An 18111-nucleotide genomic window follows, 5' to 3' on the forward strand; every position below is an offset into this window, starting at 1 on the left:
TGCATTGCCTGAGGTGTGGGGTGCCAAGGGAATGGCCAGGGCTTGCTCCCGAGTGGCACACGAGATACTGAGGTTGTTCTCACTCTTGGCATGGCACAGCCTGGGTTAAACTTGTCTTCTGGTGCTGGAGCTCCCTGCAGTACCTGAAAGGAGGCTGGAGCCAGGGGAATCAAGAGTTTCCTCCCAGGGAACAAGGGACAGGATGAGAGGAAACTGCCTCAAGTTGCACCTGGGGAGGTTCAGGTTGGATGTTGGGGAAAATTTCTTCACTGAAAGGAGTGGTCAGGCCCTGGCACAGCCTGTCCAGGGTAGAGTCACCATCCCTGGAGGGATTTCAAAGGTATGTGGGTGTGACACTTGGGGACAAGTGGTGGCTTTGGCAATGTTGGGTTAATTGCTGAAATTGATCTTGGAGATCTTTTCTCAATGTCAAAAACTGTATAATTTTATGATTTCAGAATTATTTTGATTTTCTGCTGTGAATGCACTGTGAGACTGGGAAGCTGCTTATATTGTTGGCAGTTGCTTAGTTTTTGTTCTATTTTCTTTTCAAAGGGTCATTTGGCAAGTGTATTCTTGCTTCCCAGCCCCCAAATGTGTTGTTAGTTTTGTCTGATAGTCAATGACTAAATGCACGAGCAGCACAAATGTTGAACTGATAGATCACTGAGCTGTCTGAGCATTAAATTCATTTTTACAAACTCTGCTCCGAATTCCTTGAGTGACTGCTGTGCCTTGGGCAGTGCTGTGTCTTGGGTGCATCCAGCATCTCCTCATTTCCAACCCGGCAGGCTGGGGGCCGTGTGCCCGTGCTGGACACGCTGGTGGAGCTGGTCACGAGAGGTCGGTCCATCCCAGTGCACCTGGATTACCTGCCCAGGCTGGAGGCCCTGGTGGCCGAAGTGCAGGCGTGGAAGGAGTGTGCAGCAAACACGTTCCTGTGTGAGAACTCTCCGTATTCCCTTCTGGAGGTGAGAGGCCTGGAGGGATCAGCCTGCTCAGTCATGCACAGGTGCAGGGACTCAGTGTGTGCCCAGGAAGGAGCAGTAAATATTAAATATATTTGCAGAATTGCTTTAGGATGACAGTCACTGTTTTATTAAGAACTTTTGTTTGTGACCTATAGTTCTAATAATAGTTTTAAACTTGTAACATGCTTAAGATTTAGCTATGTTTTCTGTATTCTTCTTAATCAGTGGCTAACAAGAGCAGGCTGTGTCTAACATTTTCCACATGAATATGGAATACTGACAAATCTGTGGCAATGGATTAACTCCAGTGCATCAGGCTGAGCTGCAGGTGAGCAGGTTCCTGCCTGCTCCATCCTCCTCAGGTTCAGGTGTACCAGGGCGAGGCTGGGGCTGTGTTTGCTGCCCCTCTGGAGCTGTGGCTGTGTCACACCTGCAGTCCTTGGGCAATGTACACTCTGCCCAGCACCGAGGCCCTCTGAGCCCCCTCCTGTCAGGACAGACAGGAATGTAGGGCAGCCTCTGGAATCTCTGCTCTTTCCCAGGGTTTGCAGTTTCAGTCCCGTGGAGGCTGTTCAGCATTTTGGCTATCTCTCTCTCTCCCCCTGTCTCCCAGTAGTCTGGCTGAAACACAAGGGTTGTTTGGGACTGGGCATTTTACAAAATTGAAGTTCCAACTCTCCAGCTCTCCCTACCTTCCAGATAACCTCATCCTAATCCCTCAGATCTTTGATGGAATAACTGCAGGAACCCTAGTTCTCACCGGTTGCCTGTGGCTGCATCCAGGCAGGAAGGTGCGTTAGGAGCAGTGCAGGTGTACCACTGCTGCATGTGGGACACTGCTGCTGTGTCCCTCAGGTGTTGTGTCCCTGGTGTGACATTGGGATGCTCAGTCTGAAGAGGAAGCAGAAGAAGCTGAAGGAGCCAGTGCCAAGTGGCAAGAAGAAAAGCACTAAGCTGGAGACGCTGAGCGACCTGGAGCGGGCACTCTCTGAAAGCAAGGACACTGCATCCGCGGTACGTGGTCAGATCTTTCCTAACTGGAATTTCTTCTGAGTTCCTTGAATCCTTGTTTCTGTTTGCCTCCTGTGCAGGAGTGTGGCTTCTACCCTGTTCTCACTGTGCTGCTCTGCAGGGTTTCTGGAACTGCACTTTTCTGTGTTTGATTCAGACTTCCCAAAATTGCTTTCGGTGGAAACAACACGTGTTGCTTTGTGCATTAAGCAGCCTCTCAGTTTGCTAGGCAGTGCCTGTAGCTGAAGCACAGGAAAACAAAAAATGGAGGCCTGATTTCCCCTACCATAGCTAAACATTATTAAAAATGGGATAGGGATTGCCCAAGTCTGATCCTTTCAAAGACACAATAATCCAAGGAGACCCAGGGCACTCCCAGGGGCTGCACCCGGGAAAGGGAGGTCTTTCAGTGTGGCAGGGTTTGCTTTTGACATACGAGGGGGACCAGAACCTTCCCACACTCCCAGCCCAGCTCAGCACCTGTGTGCACGTTGGAATGTGCTATGCCCCAGTCCCCTGTCTGCCCAGGCTGGACACAGCTGTCTAATTTTTCCAGAGCTGATTTTAGTCCAGGAATTATGCTTGAAAGCTTATGGTGTGAGAAATAACCACATGGAATATAGTTATAAACCCTCCTTGGTATGTTTATATACATTATAAAATGCATGGAATTAATTAATTGTAGCTGGTTTGCACAGCCTTTATGGAACTGAAATATATTGCTGTCTTTATAGCAGCTAGTGCTAAAGATTCCTGAAAAAAGGATCATGAGCATCTGCAGAGAGGGTAAACAGCACATCCAGGGTACACCTGAACTTTACCTGCTGTTCACAATCCCCAGAGCAAGTTCATAGGTCAGGGCATGGCCCTGAGCACTGGGCAGCATGTACAAAGTGAGGGTCAGAGGTACATTTGCATTTGTGAAAACTGCTCAGGAAGCTTTTCCGAGTGTCCAAAGTCTGACTGTTGAGAGACACATTCCCAGAGCAGTATCTGCAATCCAAACTTACACTTCTTCTTCGGAATGTGAGCTGCTTGAGGCAGACCGTGTTTTTGTAGTACAAAACACAAAAGCTTGGAAGAGAGAAGGGATTAAGAGCTTTTTTTTTTACAAAGGGTTAAGCTTTTTCTCTCAGGACCTTACGAGAAAATGGAAGGGAGTTGAAGTCACACCACAGCACGTCCCCAGTGCTGCCCCTCCAGTCCCATTTGCTGTCCCACTGCACATCCCCATCCTTCTTGCTTCATTCCAACGTTTAAAGCCCCGCAGACCGGAGTGTCTGCAGCGTGACGGAGCAGAGGGCACCCTGTTTGTAACAAGCAGCGTTCCCTTGAGACGCCATCCTTTGCCTCCCTTTCAGATGGCCACGCTGGGAGAAGCGCGGCTGAGGGAGATGGAGGCGCTGCGCGCCCTGCGAGCAGCGAACGAGGGGAAGGTGCTGTCGAGCGAGGAGGACGCCGAGCTCAAGGTGTGTCTGTGCCAGAAGGAGCCGGCTGCTCCCATGATCCAGTGTGAGCTCTGCAGGGGCTTCTTCCACACGGGCTGCGTCCCGGTGCCCGGCGCCGCGCCGGGGCCGCGCGTGTGGCTGTGCCCGCACTGCCGCCGCTCCGAGAAGCCGCCTCTGGAGAAGATCCTGCCGCTGCTGGCGTCCCTGCAGCGCATCCGCGTCCGGCTGCCCGAGGGGGACGCCCTGCGCTACATGATCGAGAGAACTGTGAACTGGCAGCACAGAGCGCAACAAATGTTGTATTCAGGGAATCTAAAACGCATCCAGGACAAAGTTGGCTCAGGATTACTGTACAGCAGGTGGCAAGCCTCGGCGGGCCAACTGCCAGAGACAAACAAGGTGAGGCTGGGCCGGGCGTGGGCTTTTGGCACTGGGAGCACGGGGCGGTGAGGACAGGGGGTGACACTGCTCTGGGTTTGGGTCTGCTGTAGCTCCCTACAAATCCCAACAAGGCAGAGGGTCTGTTCCTGCTTTACAGCTGTCGGGAGCTGGGTCCTGCTGTTCCTCTCAGCCAAGGATGTGTGTGTGCCCCAGCACCAGCTTCGTGTTCCCTTCTGCTGGAGTCCAGGAACCACTCCTCCCAAAGAACCTGTTTTTCCCCTCTCCTCTTCCAGCTCCTGTGTTCTGCTGTGGCACCACTAATGACAGAGCTGCTGAGTCGTTGTTTCTGGAGTGCTTACTATTCAGTTGGTCTTCATATTCTGCTCCTACAAGTATTCAAATAAGTGTTCAGAATTACTGACAGAGCCACAAACTGTTCTGTGCATTACCAGCTCTGCTCTCAGACAAAGTTGTTTTCAACAAAGTGTCTTCATCCTTTGCTGCCTCTCCTCACTCCTGCTAGACCTCCCAGGCTGAATATTCTGCTCATATTGCTGGGTTTAGCCACAGCAACTCTTTCAGGTGGGGTAGTGAGAGAGTTTGTCTCTTTTCAGTGAAGATCTTTCAGCAAAAAGGATATATAAAGAAGGAAAGGAGGTAAAGAATTTTCCTGAGATAACAAATGCAGAAAAATATGATTGAGTTCTTCAAAGGTCAGTGCTGTATGAAGAACATGAAACACGCCAAAATGGAATGTATTCTGTTGCTTTTACATTTTGAAGCACCTAAGTGTAGCTAGTCCAGTCCAGCTACAGTTAGGCTGTGTTTCTGTTTTTGTGTTCACTTACGTTATAACATAAACTATGCCACACCTGACAGGGTGTTGCAGCTGCTTCTCATTCATCCGGCTGTGCCAGTGGCTAGTGGAACAAATTTTTCAAAAAGGCAAGTCAAGATATAGAAATTAAAATATCTTTAGGTATTTAAGAGAATTTTTTTCTGGTCATTTAGTTGTGAAAGTATCATTTTGCTAGGTCAGCTAGTGTAGCTGAAAAGAACTGACAAAGATTTTGGAAACAGAAGTTGATGTTTTGGCCAGAAATTGAAACAGTGAGTTTCATTTTATTTACGTGATGGTATTAGCTCAGTGTGGAGCTGTGAGGTTCCTCCAACCCAGAGCAGTGTAACCATTTTTGAGGGGTCTGGACGTTAAGTCAGTAAACCTTCCAAAGGAGGGTGTTTGTGGCTGAGCTTGTCCAGGTCCTTGTGACTACATTTCCCAAGTCAGAGGTCCCAGGGAAGCTCAGTGGAAGAACCTCTGACCAGGTCCCTCTACCTGGGTCCCTCAGTGTGCCTGAGCCAGGGACCTCCTGAGCCAGGCCCCCAGCACACCTCGGCAGGTGAGAGCTTCAGGAAACTTCAGTCTCCGTGGATCTGAGGCAGTTTTCTGGTGAATCCAGTGTCTCACCGTGGCTGTCCTGTCCTTGTCCCAGTTCTCTTTTCCCTGTCCTCTGGGCTAATGCAGCACTCACTTCCACACAAGAAGCTCTTCAGAAACCACTGGAGTTAGGCTGCTTTAACACTGGCCGAAGTGAGCAATGTGGGCGAGTTTGAAAAATTCCCTTGAGAGCAGCAGTGGGAATTGAGGAGAGCCTTATTCTGCAAGGGACCCAGGCACTTGGGTTAGTGAGGCAGAGGGTGTTGTGGAAGGTTCCTGGTGAGATGGCCCTGGCAGTGTCAGGAGGTGCAGGGTTTGCTGTTGGCGTGTCCCTGCTGCAGTCTTTTGGACCAGATACAAGATTTCCTTAGCTGTAAGAGAAACAAGAGTTGATCCTCTCACAGTTATTCTGCATTTCAAACTCCATATTTAGTGAAACTATCTGTGTTTTGTTTTCTAGGTGTCACAGACAATTGGGGCAATGTCATTCTCCATGCCTCATGACTGGGATAACAGAACCATGTATTTGCATTCTCCATTCTCTACAGGACAGCACTGCATCCCACTTCATGGTTTGTAATCTTCACTTTGGTTTGGGAGGTTTCCCCCTGCCCCTTCCTTTTTTTCTCCCACATTTGGTGGGGCAGGGAGGGTGTCCTGGTCAGCAGGAAATGGCTGAGCAGGCCTGTGACTGCATAGCCCTGGTGGTTGTTTCTCCATCTCCTCAGCAACTTTGGAGCTCAGTGTCCAGCTTTGGCAGAGGGGTGCATTGCTCAAGGATAGAAATTTCCCATGTGTAATGAAACGTGTGGCACAACGGGATGAGGAATCAGGAGAGCTGGCCCCGTCCCACAAGAACAGCTCCCCCAGGCTGTGCCCCAGCCGAGCTGCAGAAGGGGGAAGGAAAGAGGAGGGGCCACTGGAAGTGTAGGAGGTGGATGGGAGCAGCAGGGACGTGGTGCTGGAAGCCATGGGATCCTTAATGCACAGGACACGAGTCCATGTGAGCTTTGCTGCAGCACAGTTGTCCAGCTGACAGAGACTGGAGCTGCCCCAGCCCCCATGGGACTGCTCTGCTCTGCTGGGTCACTCAGCACAGGCTCTGGACCATCCTCATCTCAGACTCAGTGGGTTGGACTAACAGACAAGCTGTGAATTGCATCATTTTGTGACTGTGACAGAAATTATTTATCATTTCTTCCCTCCTCATGCATAATGCTCCAGGGACACAAGTCTAGACTTACCTTCATGTCTGTGCAGCTCAGTCCATACCAGTGCTAGAAGAGCCATTTCAGTGGAATGTTGCAGTTCACATCAAACAAGGCAGTTCTTTGTGTCATCAGGTTTATTTTTCATATTTGAGTTGTAGTGTATTAATAAGCTGTTATTTATACAAAGATTTTGGCCTCCCCAGCCAGGACCGTTTCAGAGCCCTGCATGAGCTCTGGAGCCAGTAGCAGCAGTGGGTGGTGACCATAGAGCAGGACCTTGTCATCAGGCTTGCCCTCAGCCTTCCTTCCTCTCCTCTCATGGCTCCCCGTACAGGCCCCTCTCAGTTTGTTCATGATACCCACTCGTTAGGTAGTGAGGGGATTGTCACATCCTGCAGCTCCTGGAGCAGGAGAATTTGCCAGGAATGATGGCAATGCCTTATCCTTGAACCAGCAGGGAATGGGAGCGTGGCAGGGTGCTGAGCCACAGTGCAGGAGCTTCTGTGCAAGCCTTTATCTTTCCTTTTAACCCTGCTGTTAAAAATGAACAGTCAAGAGGGAGCAAATAAGAACTAACTCATACAGCTGCAGATTTAAAGTCTTTCACCATTTTTTGCTGTGATACCAGAGATTTTTCATGATCTGTGCAGTTCTTGTCACTGAAGAATTCCTGCTGTGTCTCCTTGTCTTTCGCACTAGTCATTAGCACCGAGCTGGACGAGCTGATGATGGAAGCCCAGCTGCTGCAGGTTTCTTTGCCTGAGATCCAGGAGCTGTACCAGGCCCTGTTCACGAAGCAGAGCCCGGCCCTGCAGCCAGAGCAGAGGTCACCCAGCACAGCCACAAGTGACAAGGCAAGTGTCCAACAGCAGCACTGAGCCCTTGGGCTTCACTGGGGTTTGTGTGTGTGGCTGCACTTCCATGAAAATACATTTTCCTTGTGAAAAAGGTGTCAAGAAGTCAGTAACAAATTAGTTAGAAAATATTGAATACAATTTGTGGCCTAATACATTTTTGAAATTTAGGTACGTGTTTATGGTCGGTCTCTGTACTTTACATAAATCTGTCCTGATTTCATAGAATTGCAGAATCCCAGACTGGCTTGGGTTGGAAGGGACCTTAAAGCTCATTTTGTTCCACCCCTTGCCATGGGCAGGGACACCTTCCACTAGATCAGATTGTTCCAAGTCCCATCCTGGCCTTGAACACTTGACTCTTGTCCTATGTTGAGGCTTTCCAAGGGAGCTGCTGTGGAAGCTGTGGGCTCAGAGGCAGGAAATGAGGATGGTTTTCTCTCTGAGTTCTGTCCCTGGTGCCTGACCCTGCCCTTGGCTCCTCTTACACATCTCATGCTACTGAAAATGCAGCACCGTCAGACACTGCACCTGTACTTAAACCTATTCCTAAAATCAGGGTACGGAATAACAGGATAATGGGTGTTAGCTGCACACTTCCAACCTTGCCAAAATGTCTTTCCCATAGAATGAGTGTTGCCGAGGGAAAAAGGATGGGATTAGTTACATGGAGAGAAAACTGAAGCGGCGTTTCGAGAGGGAGACCTTCTGTGGTGAGAAGAGAGCGAGAGTAAAAAAGATGAGAACACCCAAAAAGAAGAAACTGAAACTGAGTCACTCAAAGGATGTGTGCAGTAACAAACTGGAGAGAGAGCGGGAGCGGCTCCTGGAGCTGCAGCGTCCCAGCGACAGCCACTTGCTGCCCTCAGACACGTCGTTCTCGGAGCAGGAGGACTCCGAGGATGAGGATGCCATCTGCCCGGCTGTGAACTGCCTCCAGCCCGAGGGGGATGAGGTCAGGAGGGGCAGAGCCCCGTGGTGTTCTGAGTGCTGGGATCTGGGACAGGGAGCTGCCCTGGGACTGTTTGACTGCAGAAAAGCTGTTGGTGATGGGGGTGAGAGGCCCTGGCTAACCCAGGCCCGGCGTCTGTGCAGCTGGGATGGGCAGGATGGACCCCACCTGCCCTGGGGCAGCCGTGTGGCATCAGAAGGTCTGCACACCAGGGGAGGGGGCAGGTGGGGCCGTGCAGACACTGTGTCGGGGCTGCTCTTGGGATGCAGGTGTGGATGGGCTCTGTGTGGGGGCAGTGCCTGGGGCTCTGTTCGGGCCCATCCATGCTGGAAACAGAGAAGAGGGATGTTGAGTCTCTGATAGGTGGGAAAGCAATGGGAAGATAAGGGAGGGTGTGCCCTGCCCACAGCCAGGGAGAGCAGGGAGCACAGCGAATATCCAGCAGCAGCCAGCTGTGGAACTGGACATTTCTCATGTAAATAGACCAGGAGCCCCAGGATGAGCCACGAGGGCGGGGCACTTTGCCTGGCCCTGCTCTGACCCCTGTGTCTGCTCTCACCAGGTCGACTGGGTCCAGTGTGATGGCAGCTGCAACCAGTGGTTCCACCAGGTGTGTGTGGGCATCTCCCCGGAGATGGCAGAGAAGGAGGATTACATCTGCGCCAGCTGCGCCGGGAAGGACGCCCAGTACAGGAAGTAAAACCCCCAAAAACCCTTCAGGACTCGAGTAAAGAAGGTTCCCAGTTTTCCAGTTAAGCCACAGGGGCTGGTTTAAGAACCAGATTGCAAATGGTGCTACTTCTATCCTTATGGGATCATTTTCCAGAACTCAGAACAATTTTTGACACTTTTGTATTTTCCCTTGATCTGTTTGTGGTTGTTGAGGTTTGAGATGCTGACTGTTTGCAGGGGTTTCCACCTTTATTGTACAGCATTCAGTTACCTCTGGGATTTACCGACGTATTTAATTCAGCTTGGTTTGGGTGCGAAAACAAACAAACAAAAAACCCCTGCACCATGAATTTTCCAATAATCCTCTTTTGAGGAAATCCCTGTTTACTCTGTTAACTCTTTGGAGACTTTAGTTTTTTTCCACTTCGTTTTTCGTAGACTAGGTTTATTTATCTGAGCAATAACTTCTATGTCTGGTTTCAGTGACTGGAATGACAACTGAACAACGTGTTGCTTCTAGCATTGGTTGATGTACAGACAGCAAATGTTAGATCCTAGTGTCACTGAGGGCCCTGTGATGTAGAAGACAGGAAAAAAAAAATCTGTAAAGTAATTGCCACAGCTGTATTTTGGCTTTCTCCTTTTTTGGGTAGCTTGTATCAAATGTTGCAGTTTATATTGTGGAATAAACCCCTGGTTATGTTATAAAATTAAATGTTGGTGTTTTTAGAGAGTTTGAAATGCAGTTTTATTTCCCTCCGAATCCACACTGCATCTCTGGGTTCTCTTAGCCAAGAAATAATCTCCTTCCAAAGAAGCAACGCAGAAGCTGTGGTGGTTCTTTTCTACTTAGGTTTGGAAGGAGGAGGGAGGTCAAAATGTTACACAAAAAAACCCCCAACTTTTCCAAGATTTTTGTAAAGCTTTTCCAAAGCTGAAATTATTTGCAGGTTGAATGCATGAAGAATGGAAGGTACAATATGGGACTTGTCAGGGGCAGGACCAGAGGGTTCACACAGGAAGCAAAGGTGTGGGGCAGCTTCTCCTGCCAGCCCTGCCCAGCTGCAACAAAGCAGAGACCTTCCCTCACCGCCCAGGCTGGTGGCCACAGTGACCTTCTCTGTGGCCCACAGGGACCTGGCTCTGCACAGCACGGGCTGGTGGCCACAGCAAGCTCTGCTCTGCCTCTGGCTGGACTCCCTTCAGCTGCTTCCACCTGCATTTAGCCCCGAAGCCTGAGGAATAAGGAGATCTATGGCTCTCCCAAAGGCTCTTCTGGGCCTGTAGCTGGGGCACTGCAGGTGTGGCACCACGGTGCTGCCAGAGGAGACTGGAGCTCTGAGCAGCACAGCTTGGGCGTTCAGGCCCACGAGGCACTTCCCACACAGGGCTGCACCCAAAATGCCTTGGAGAGCAATCACTGCTGCAGAACACAGCTGGAAGGGGCCTGGTGACAGGGATGTGGCTCCAAGGTCTGCCAGAGGTGGAACTGCTGGGGCCCAGGGAGACAGGAGGGCTGGAGATCTTTGTCCCAGGGAGAGCATTCTCCATGACAGCTTGTTCTCAGCAGAGCTGTGGTGGGCTTGGTGTTCCCTCCACTCATCACCAGGAGGAATTTGCTGGTAAGTTTTTTCCCCTGCTGGTTTTACCCCTTTTGCCATGGGCAGAAGTGCGCAGAGTCACTGGGGAGGGCAGAGCCTTGGAGCATCTGTGGCTGATGGAGGGTCTGTGCGTGGGATCAGAACTGTGCAGGAATTTGGTCCCACGGGGGTTTGGTTAGGTTTGTTTTTTTTTTTTTTAACATTAATTTTTGACTGTTAAAAGAATCTTCAGCCTGGCTCAAGTAATCTGTCTGAAAGTGCTGGGGTGAGGGAGAGCCTTGAGCCTGTGTCTGTGCTTCCATGGTATAACTGGTCATTTTTATTTAAGTACCAAAAGGATGCTTTGAGAAAGGGGATTATTTTTCCTCTTTTTGCTTAGAAGAATCTTTGTGCAATGCTGGGGAAAAACACTGCTCTGTAGTAACTTCCTTTCAGAGAGGACAGACAGACAAACTGGAGCTGGAGATGGAGCTGGCAGAGTGTCTGATGCAGCTGAATCATTGCAGATGTTTCGCTGTGTCCCCTTTATCTTCTTCCGTTGAAGAAATGGTTGTTTATCAAAAAGTGCCAGTGGAAATGGGATGCAGTTAAGTTCAGCATGGTGATTCCATACAGGACCAGCCACTGTCAGTTTGGTGACTCAGGGGGGGTCACAGGAGACTTCTGGGGTCCCAACAGCAGCATTTATTATCAGGGTTATTGACTGAGTGGAATTGGAGTGCAACTTTTTGGAAATGACCGCATTGTTGCTCGAAATTTTTCAAGAAATGGAGCCCCCGGTCCGTGGGTGACCTGTGCCTGCAGCCCAGGACTGCTGAAGGGTTGGTGTCGTATTTCCTGCTGGAGCTCTGGCCCCTGGACAGTGGCTGGAGGCTGGAAGAGGTAACAGTGTCTGCCATGCCACAGATCCTGCCCTTGGGTTTCATCCCCATGTGGATGCTCAAACTTGATGAAATTGGGGGTTGACTTCTGTTAAACAAAGCAAGAAAGAGATTTGTTCACTTTGGGGTGGGCTCTGCTGTGTGCCCTTTGCACTTTCCTCATCCTCAGGGAGGGTGACAAGGGCAGAACATGCTCAGAGCCTGGGAGGATGAGCTGCCCCTTTCACCCCTCCTTTTGTGCACCCCAGATTTCCAAAGGTTAAGCCAGAACAGGAAAAAGGTGTCTCCCACCTCATTCTGCTGCTGCTTTTCTTTATTTTATTTACTTTTATAACATAGCAACCAAGTACATCAAACCTCCCTGGATTGCTCAGATCCTAATTCTTTATTTCATAAGAACGGTTTATGGCTTCTACATTTGTTTAATCATAAAACAGGACAAAAATGAAATTAAGTAACTCTACCTGTGGATTTCAGGCTGAAAACTCTGGTTTAAATCCTGCCTGTAACATGTGCCAAGACCCTGAGATTGTACCTGTTGTGCCACCTTTAGTCCATGGGATATTCCTGTGTTGTGTCATACCCCAGGAGCACGAGAACAGCCCAGTGCGCTCACACAGCACCAGTGACTCACCCAAGGAAGACTCAGGGCTTTGATTCCACCTCTTGAGGGGCTACAGAGATGCTCCAAGGGGCCCTCTGCTCTGGAGCCAGGCTGGGAGGGGCTGGGGGTGTTCAGCCTGGAGAAGAGAAGGCTCTGGGGAGAACTTAGACCCCCTTCCAGTGTCCAAAGGGGATCCAGGAGATCTGGAGAAGGACTTGGGACAAGGGATGGAGGGACAGGACAAGGGGAAATGGCTTCCCACTGCCAGAGGGCAGGGTTGGATGGGATATTGGGAAGAGATTCTTGGCTGTGAGGGTGGGGAGGCGCTGGCACAGGGTGTCCAGACAAGCTGTGGCTGCTCCTGGATCCCTGGAGGTGTCCAAGGCCAGGTTGGCAGGGCTTGGAGCAGCCTGGGACAGTGGAAGATGTCCCTGCCATGGCAGGGGGTGGAACTGGATGGGCTTTAAGGTCCCTTCTAACCCAAACCAGCCTGGGATTCTGTGATTCTGTGAGCTTATCCTTTGCATACAGAACACGGAATTCACTCGAAGACTCTCCATCATCCAGGCTTTATGGAAGATAAACCCAACGTTGGGGAGCATTTGCTGGGTGCTTGGGCTGCTCCAGGGTCAGTGCAGCTCAGGAACTGGGACTTCCAGCAGGGGTTCAGCTGCCAGGACCCTGCCAGGGCACACAAAACACCAATAAATGGGAATGATGGATGTTCTGGCTGCAGGAGATATGGCTGTAGGACACAACTACACGTGTCACACAGGATTCAGGAAGGAACTGTCTCTAGAATGCACACACAGCAACATAAGGAGCTGAGACAGCTCTTCTGTGAATCCAGAAATGAGTGTGCTGTTCTGAGAGTGGCTGAAGAGCCCTGACAAATGGCAATACCCTTCATTTAGAAGGGAACAAGTCTCAAACTGAGAGCTCTCCTTAGGATGTGAGCACCTCAGTCTGTGAAGAAACAGCTCCTCACCGAGAGCATCAATGGAGATAAAAGCCTGTCTGGAAGAGGAGATAAAGCAGCCACAGGAGAAGAATGGAACTGCAGGTTCAATGCTCAGCTGCTCTTAGAGACAGACAAGACTGGGGTCAGGGAGTTCCTGCAAAAAGGCCTTGGGTAAAAGGAACAAATTTTTGTCTTTTATGACAAAAAGAAAAGCCCGTGTGATCATGTGATAGACTGCCAGGTCCAAAATTCCACTTGCTTAGAGGAAGGATTGCTGCAAGGTGGCTGAAAAGAAATAGTGACGTACCCTAAATTCAGAGGTGCAGCTTCACAAAGGCTCCCTATGAATCTCAGTTTTTAAAGTTCTGAAAAACTGCTTACAGTAGTGTTTTAAAGGAATTTAGCTGTTTTTTAGTCATAATACTGGGTCAGATTTTATATATATAATATGTATAATATATATTTTATATATGTGTGTGTGTGTGCTTGTTCCTTGAAATCTATAAGAGCTGGGCTTTTAAGCATGCAGAAGTAAAACCAGCAGCCCCTGTCTAAAGCACATGGAATTCACTTGAAAAGTCTCTCCATCATCCAGGCTTTATTGCAGATAAAACCAATATTGGAGAGTGTGGGTCAAGTGTTTGGGCTGCTTTGGTGTCTGTTGGGATTTTGGCTTTTCATATTTTTGTTACTGTCTGGAGTTAAGTTTTAAGGAGGGGACAGGCTGAGCTAGCCCCTTCTAACCCAGGCTGATCCTTTCCCTGCTCCATGTGCTGCCCTGCCATTTCTTGGGGTTTTTTTGCTGGTTCCAGTAGTCTCACGCCACCTTCCTTGGCGTGGGTCTGCGGGGGAGCTCAGAGCTGTGCTTTGAGCTGAAACAGCAAAGGCAGAAACAGGGAGTTCATCATAAAATGCCTTTGCATCCCAAGAATGTCTTTTTGTGATGAGGAACCTGTCCTAAAAGTCAGAAGAAGGGGTGACAGAACAGGGATTGGGCTTGGAGGCAGAAGTATTTGACCAGCAAGCTCTGAGTGCTGACTTTGCATGAGGGATCGCTGCAGAAACCTGCGAAGAGCCTGTGCAATGCCCAAACAGGTGGGAATTCAAACCTGGAAAAGCCTGGAAGATTCAAATAAATGGAGTTTCTACAAATACAGAAGGACGAGTCGGCGCATTCAGAGTGGTTATGCATCACTTCAGCTAAACGGAGCTCAGGCTAGACTGGCATTGCTCTGGGATACCCCTCCTCTCCCTAAACCTCATCCTCTTCTTTTGCAGTGTGTTTGTAAGGCAGAGGAAACTGTTGCCATTGTGATCATTTTTGTCCCTTCCTAACAGATACTTGCAGAGATGTGTCAGATCTGCTGCTGGCACTAGAGCCAGTGATAGCCTGGTGTGATGGAATCAGAGACTCAACAGGGTTGGAAAAGCCCTCCAAGACCATGGAGTCCAACCGTTCCCCCAGCACTGCCATGTTCACCGCTAACCCACGTCCCCAAGTGCCACATCCACGCATCTTTTGGATGCTCCCAGGGATGGTGACTCCACCGCTGCCCTGGGCAGCTGTGCCAGGGCCTGACCACCCATTTGGGAAGAAATTTTTCCTCTTATCCAACCTGAACCTCCTCTGGAGCAACTCGAGGCTGCTGCTTCTTGTCCTATCCCTTGTTTCCTGGGAGAAGAGATCTGGACCTCCTGCCTCACTGATTTTGGTGCAGCAGCAGCTCACTTATGTTTCCCATTAAGCTGAAATCCTGGGACAGTGCAGAAATGAGTGATGACCCTGAGCTTGCAGAAGTCACACATAAAAATGGGTATTTATTCCTCCAGCAGAAGCAGCATTTTGGATTGGGAAGAACAAGAGAGAAAAATCACATATTCCTCTTGCAGAGACCTCTCAGGGGCCAGCAATGGCAGAGGAATGGCAGGAGCTCCCTGGTTGTGCCACTCAGGGCAGGGCCCAGTCTGGGTCGAGCAGCGTGGCTGAAATGTGCCCTTCTCTTGCTACAAAAGTCCCAGCCTGTCGTGGTTGTGCCCATTCCTCTGGTTGGGAGTGGCCTCTCTGTGCAGTCTGTGCTCTGCCAGGGAGAGCAGGGCTTGTTTGGGGTATGGGCAGTGCTGGGCATGGCCTGAGTCTCTGGTCCTGTTTATTTGGGGGAAAGATGGGGCCCACCAGCCCAACTTCTGCAGAAGGAAATCTAACTTCATTCTTGGGCAGCCTGTGTAAGTGGAATTGATTGCTTTCACCACAGCTGCCCAGGCTGTGTCTCAGGTGAGCACAGAGGAGCTTCCAGAGGCACTTTGTGTCCCCTCTGCTGTCTTTGCTGATGTGAAGCTGCCCTTGCAGCAGCTGCCCAGGCCTGGAGACCAGGCAGGGAGGGTGAGGAGGGGACTCCAGAGGGGCTAGGGGCTGGTGCAGGTCAGGTGGGTTCTGCCCTGTGGGTTCTGCTGCCCATCCAGCCCGTGTGCTGGCACAGGGGAAGGGCTGGAGCTGTGGGGCTGCAGGATGGGGGGCAGCAGGACACTCACTGAGCCTGCAGGGAGCTGAACCCAGCCTTGGGTTTGTGGAGTATCTCCAGTTGCTCCTTCTGCTTTTACAGAAAATCTTCAATTCAGGTTGCAAAAGTTACATGTGTGGATTTGCAGAATCCCAGACTGGCAGGGGTTGGAAGGGACCTCAAAGCCCATCTTGTTCCACCCCAGGCCTTTGGAAGGGACACCTTCCACTATCCCAGGTGGCCCCAAGCCCTGTCCAGCCTGGCCTTGGACATCTGTTATCAGAGAGTACAAGAACAAGAGTAAACCCCAAATACTGCTGGTGGTAGCACATCAATGACCAGCTGCTCACTCGAGGAACTCCAGAGCTTTCAAACAGGAGGTGCTGTGGGCAAGGAGAGCCATCCCTCACCGCAGACTGGAATGCTGATGGGCTCTCAGTGGAAAGAGGTGCTCCCCCAGGATGGAGGTGGCCTAAGGGCAAAAAGTGCAGCAGCTTGAACAGAGAGGGTGATTAAACATTGCAAGGGGCTTGTGTTGGAAGCCTGCAGGTGTCCAGGGGATGACTGGACACGGCCCTCAGTGCTCTGGGCTGCTGACAAGGATGATCCTGGAAGGCTTTTCCAATCTGAGTGACTCTGTGATTCTCTGAACGTGGCTGCCAGGCCCATCCCTGGCACTGGACTGTGTCTGTAGACAAACTGCTGTCATACTCCTGGGCACTTAGTGACCAAATCATTACTGGATACAGAAAATGTCACAGTGTTTTTCCCACAGTGTATGGGAACTGCTATCCCCATCCCAAAACACAATTCCATCCCTGCCTCCAGGTGAGAAGCCCACTTTGTATGGGTCAATACTGCTTTTTAATCCTTGTAATGCTTTGTAAAATTGCTTACACTTCCTAAACAGCTGCAGAAAACACAGGTGGGCTCCTCAAGGCTCCCACTGGGTGTTCACCACACCTCTGTGTTGGAAAAGGGGTGGTGAGGCTTTTCCTCCCTATGACTGGTCCCCGCAGCCCGGGGCAGTCCCTGCTCTGGGGTTCACTGGACTCTGGGGGCTCCAGGTGCTGCACAGGACCCTGGGCACTGCCTCAGTCCCCTGCTCCCCGTGTGGCATCCCAGCCTTAGGGGAAGGAGCACCCAGGATCCCTAGATGCTCCTGGTGGAAAAGGACAAAAGTCAGAGTGTCCACAAAAAACTGAAGATTAGTAAGTCACACACTTGTCATAGAAACGGTTCAGGTGATCCCTGATGTACTCTATAAGCCCATGACAGTGGGGTTTGGATAGGGGGGTAGGAGGAAAGGGAAGAGAGAAAGGATATTAATTAGAGGGACAGAGAGAGAGAAATCAATCAACTGATCAATCAATCACTCACTCAATCACTCAATCAGCAGTCCTGGCTCCAGCACGTTGACCCGGCTGTCCGGCCCGGCCCAAGGAGTGTCCAGCTCCTGCCTGGGGGTTGCATTTTCTGGGCAGCTTTCCCCAGCCTGACCCAGGTCTGTCGCTTTCCGAGCAATGAGTTCTGCGCAGCCCTTTCCTTCGGGCCCTCCTGGAACTGGGTGATGCACAGCCCTGCCCGGGCACGCCCCTGCCCGGGTGCGCACCGGGCTCTGCTGAGCCCAGGACCCCAAGCAGGAGGATTGTGCCAGAGGAGCGCTGTCCTGCCCCGCAGGGTCCCTGTCCAGCCCGTCCTGCCCGCCCTGCTGGGCCCTGCCAGCCCTGCCATCCCTGCCCAGCACTGCCAATCCCTGCCCATCCCTGCCTGGCTCTGCCATCCCTGCCATCCCTGCCCATCCCTGCCCATCCCTGCCCATCCCAGCCCATCCCTGCCATCCCTGCCCATCCCTGCCATCCCTGCCATCCCTGCCCATCCCTGCCCATCACTGCCCATCCCAGCCCATCTCTGCCATCCCTGCCCATCCCTGCCCATCCCTGCCCATCCCTGCCATCCCTGCCCATCCCTGCCTGGCTCTGCCATCCCTGCCCATCCCTGTCCATCCCTGTCCATCCCTGCCCAGCTGTGCCATCCCTGCCCATCCCTGCCCATCCCTGTCCATCCCTGCCATCCCTGCCAGCCCTGCCATCCCTGCCCATCCCTGTCCATCCCTGCCCATCCCTGCCATCCCTGTCCATCCCTGTCCATCCCTGTCCATCCCTGCCATCCCTGCCCATCCCTGCCCATCCCTGCCCATCCCTGTCCATCCCTGTCCATCCCTGCCATCCCTGCCCATCCCTTCCATCCCTGCCCATCCCTGCCCATCCCTGCCCATCCCTGCCCATCCCTGCCATCCCTGCCCATCCCTGCCCATCCCTGCCCGGCTCTGCCATCCCTGCCCATCCCTGCCCATCCCTGTCCATCCCTGCCCATCCCTGTCCATCCCTGTCCATCCCAGCCATCCCTGCCCATCCCTGTCCATCCCTGTCCATCCCTGTCCATCCCTGTCCATCCCTGCCAATCCCTGCCCATCCCAGCCCATCCCTGTCCATCCCTGCCCATCCCTGCCCATCCCTGCCCATCCCTGTCCATCCCTGCCCATCCCTGCCCATCCCTGTCCATCCCTGCCCATCCCTTCCATCCCTGCCCATCCCTGCCCATCCCTGCCCATCCCTGTCCATCCCT

General features: G+C 51.5%; 1 protein-coding gene across 4 annotated transcripts in view; it reads left to right on the forward strand.

The window, feature by feature from the left end:
- KDM5B (lysine demethylase 5B) overlaps nucleotides 1-9667 on the forward strand; it is a 55164-nt gene extending 45497 nt beyond the window's left edge. For all 4 annotated transcript variants that reach the window (XM_068173322.1, XM_068173321.1, XM_068173324.1 and 1 more), the window contains 7 exons: nucleotides 792-971; nucleotides 1827-1985; nucleotides 3344-3829; nucleotides 5710-5821; nucleotides 7160-7314; nucleotides 7943-8269; nucleotides 8829-9667. In XM_068173322.1, coding sequence (XP_068029423.1) covers nucleotides 792-971; nucleotides 1827-1985; nucleotides 3344-3829; nucleotides 5710-5821; nucleotides 7160-7314; nucleotides 7943-8269; nucleotides 8829-8966 — 1557 coding nt within the window. In that variant the 3' untranslated portion in view covers nucleotides 8967-9667. The remainder of the gene's footprint in view (nucleotides 1-791; nucleotides 972-1826; nucleotides 1986-3343; nucleotides 3830-5709; nucleotides 5822-7159; nucleotides 7315-7942; nucleotides 8270-8828) is intronic.
- The last annotated feature ends 8444 nt before the right edge of the window (nucleotides 9668-18111 follow it).

The sequence above is a fragment of the Anomalospiza imberbis genome, chromosome 26 (assembly GCF_031753505.1).
Source record: "Anomalospiza imberbis isolate Cuckoo-Finch-1a 21T00152 chromosome 26, ASM3175350v1, whole genome shotgun sequence".
Taxonomy (NCBI): Eukaryota; Metazoa; Chordata; class Aves; order Passeriformes; family Viduidae; genus Anomalospiza; species Anomalospiza imberbis.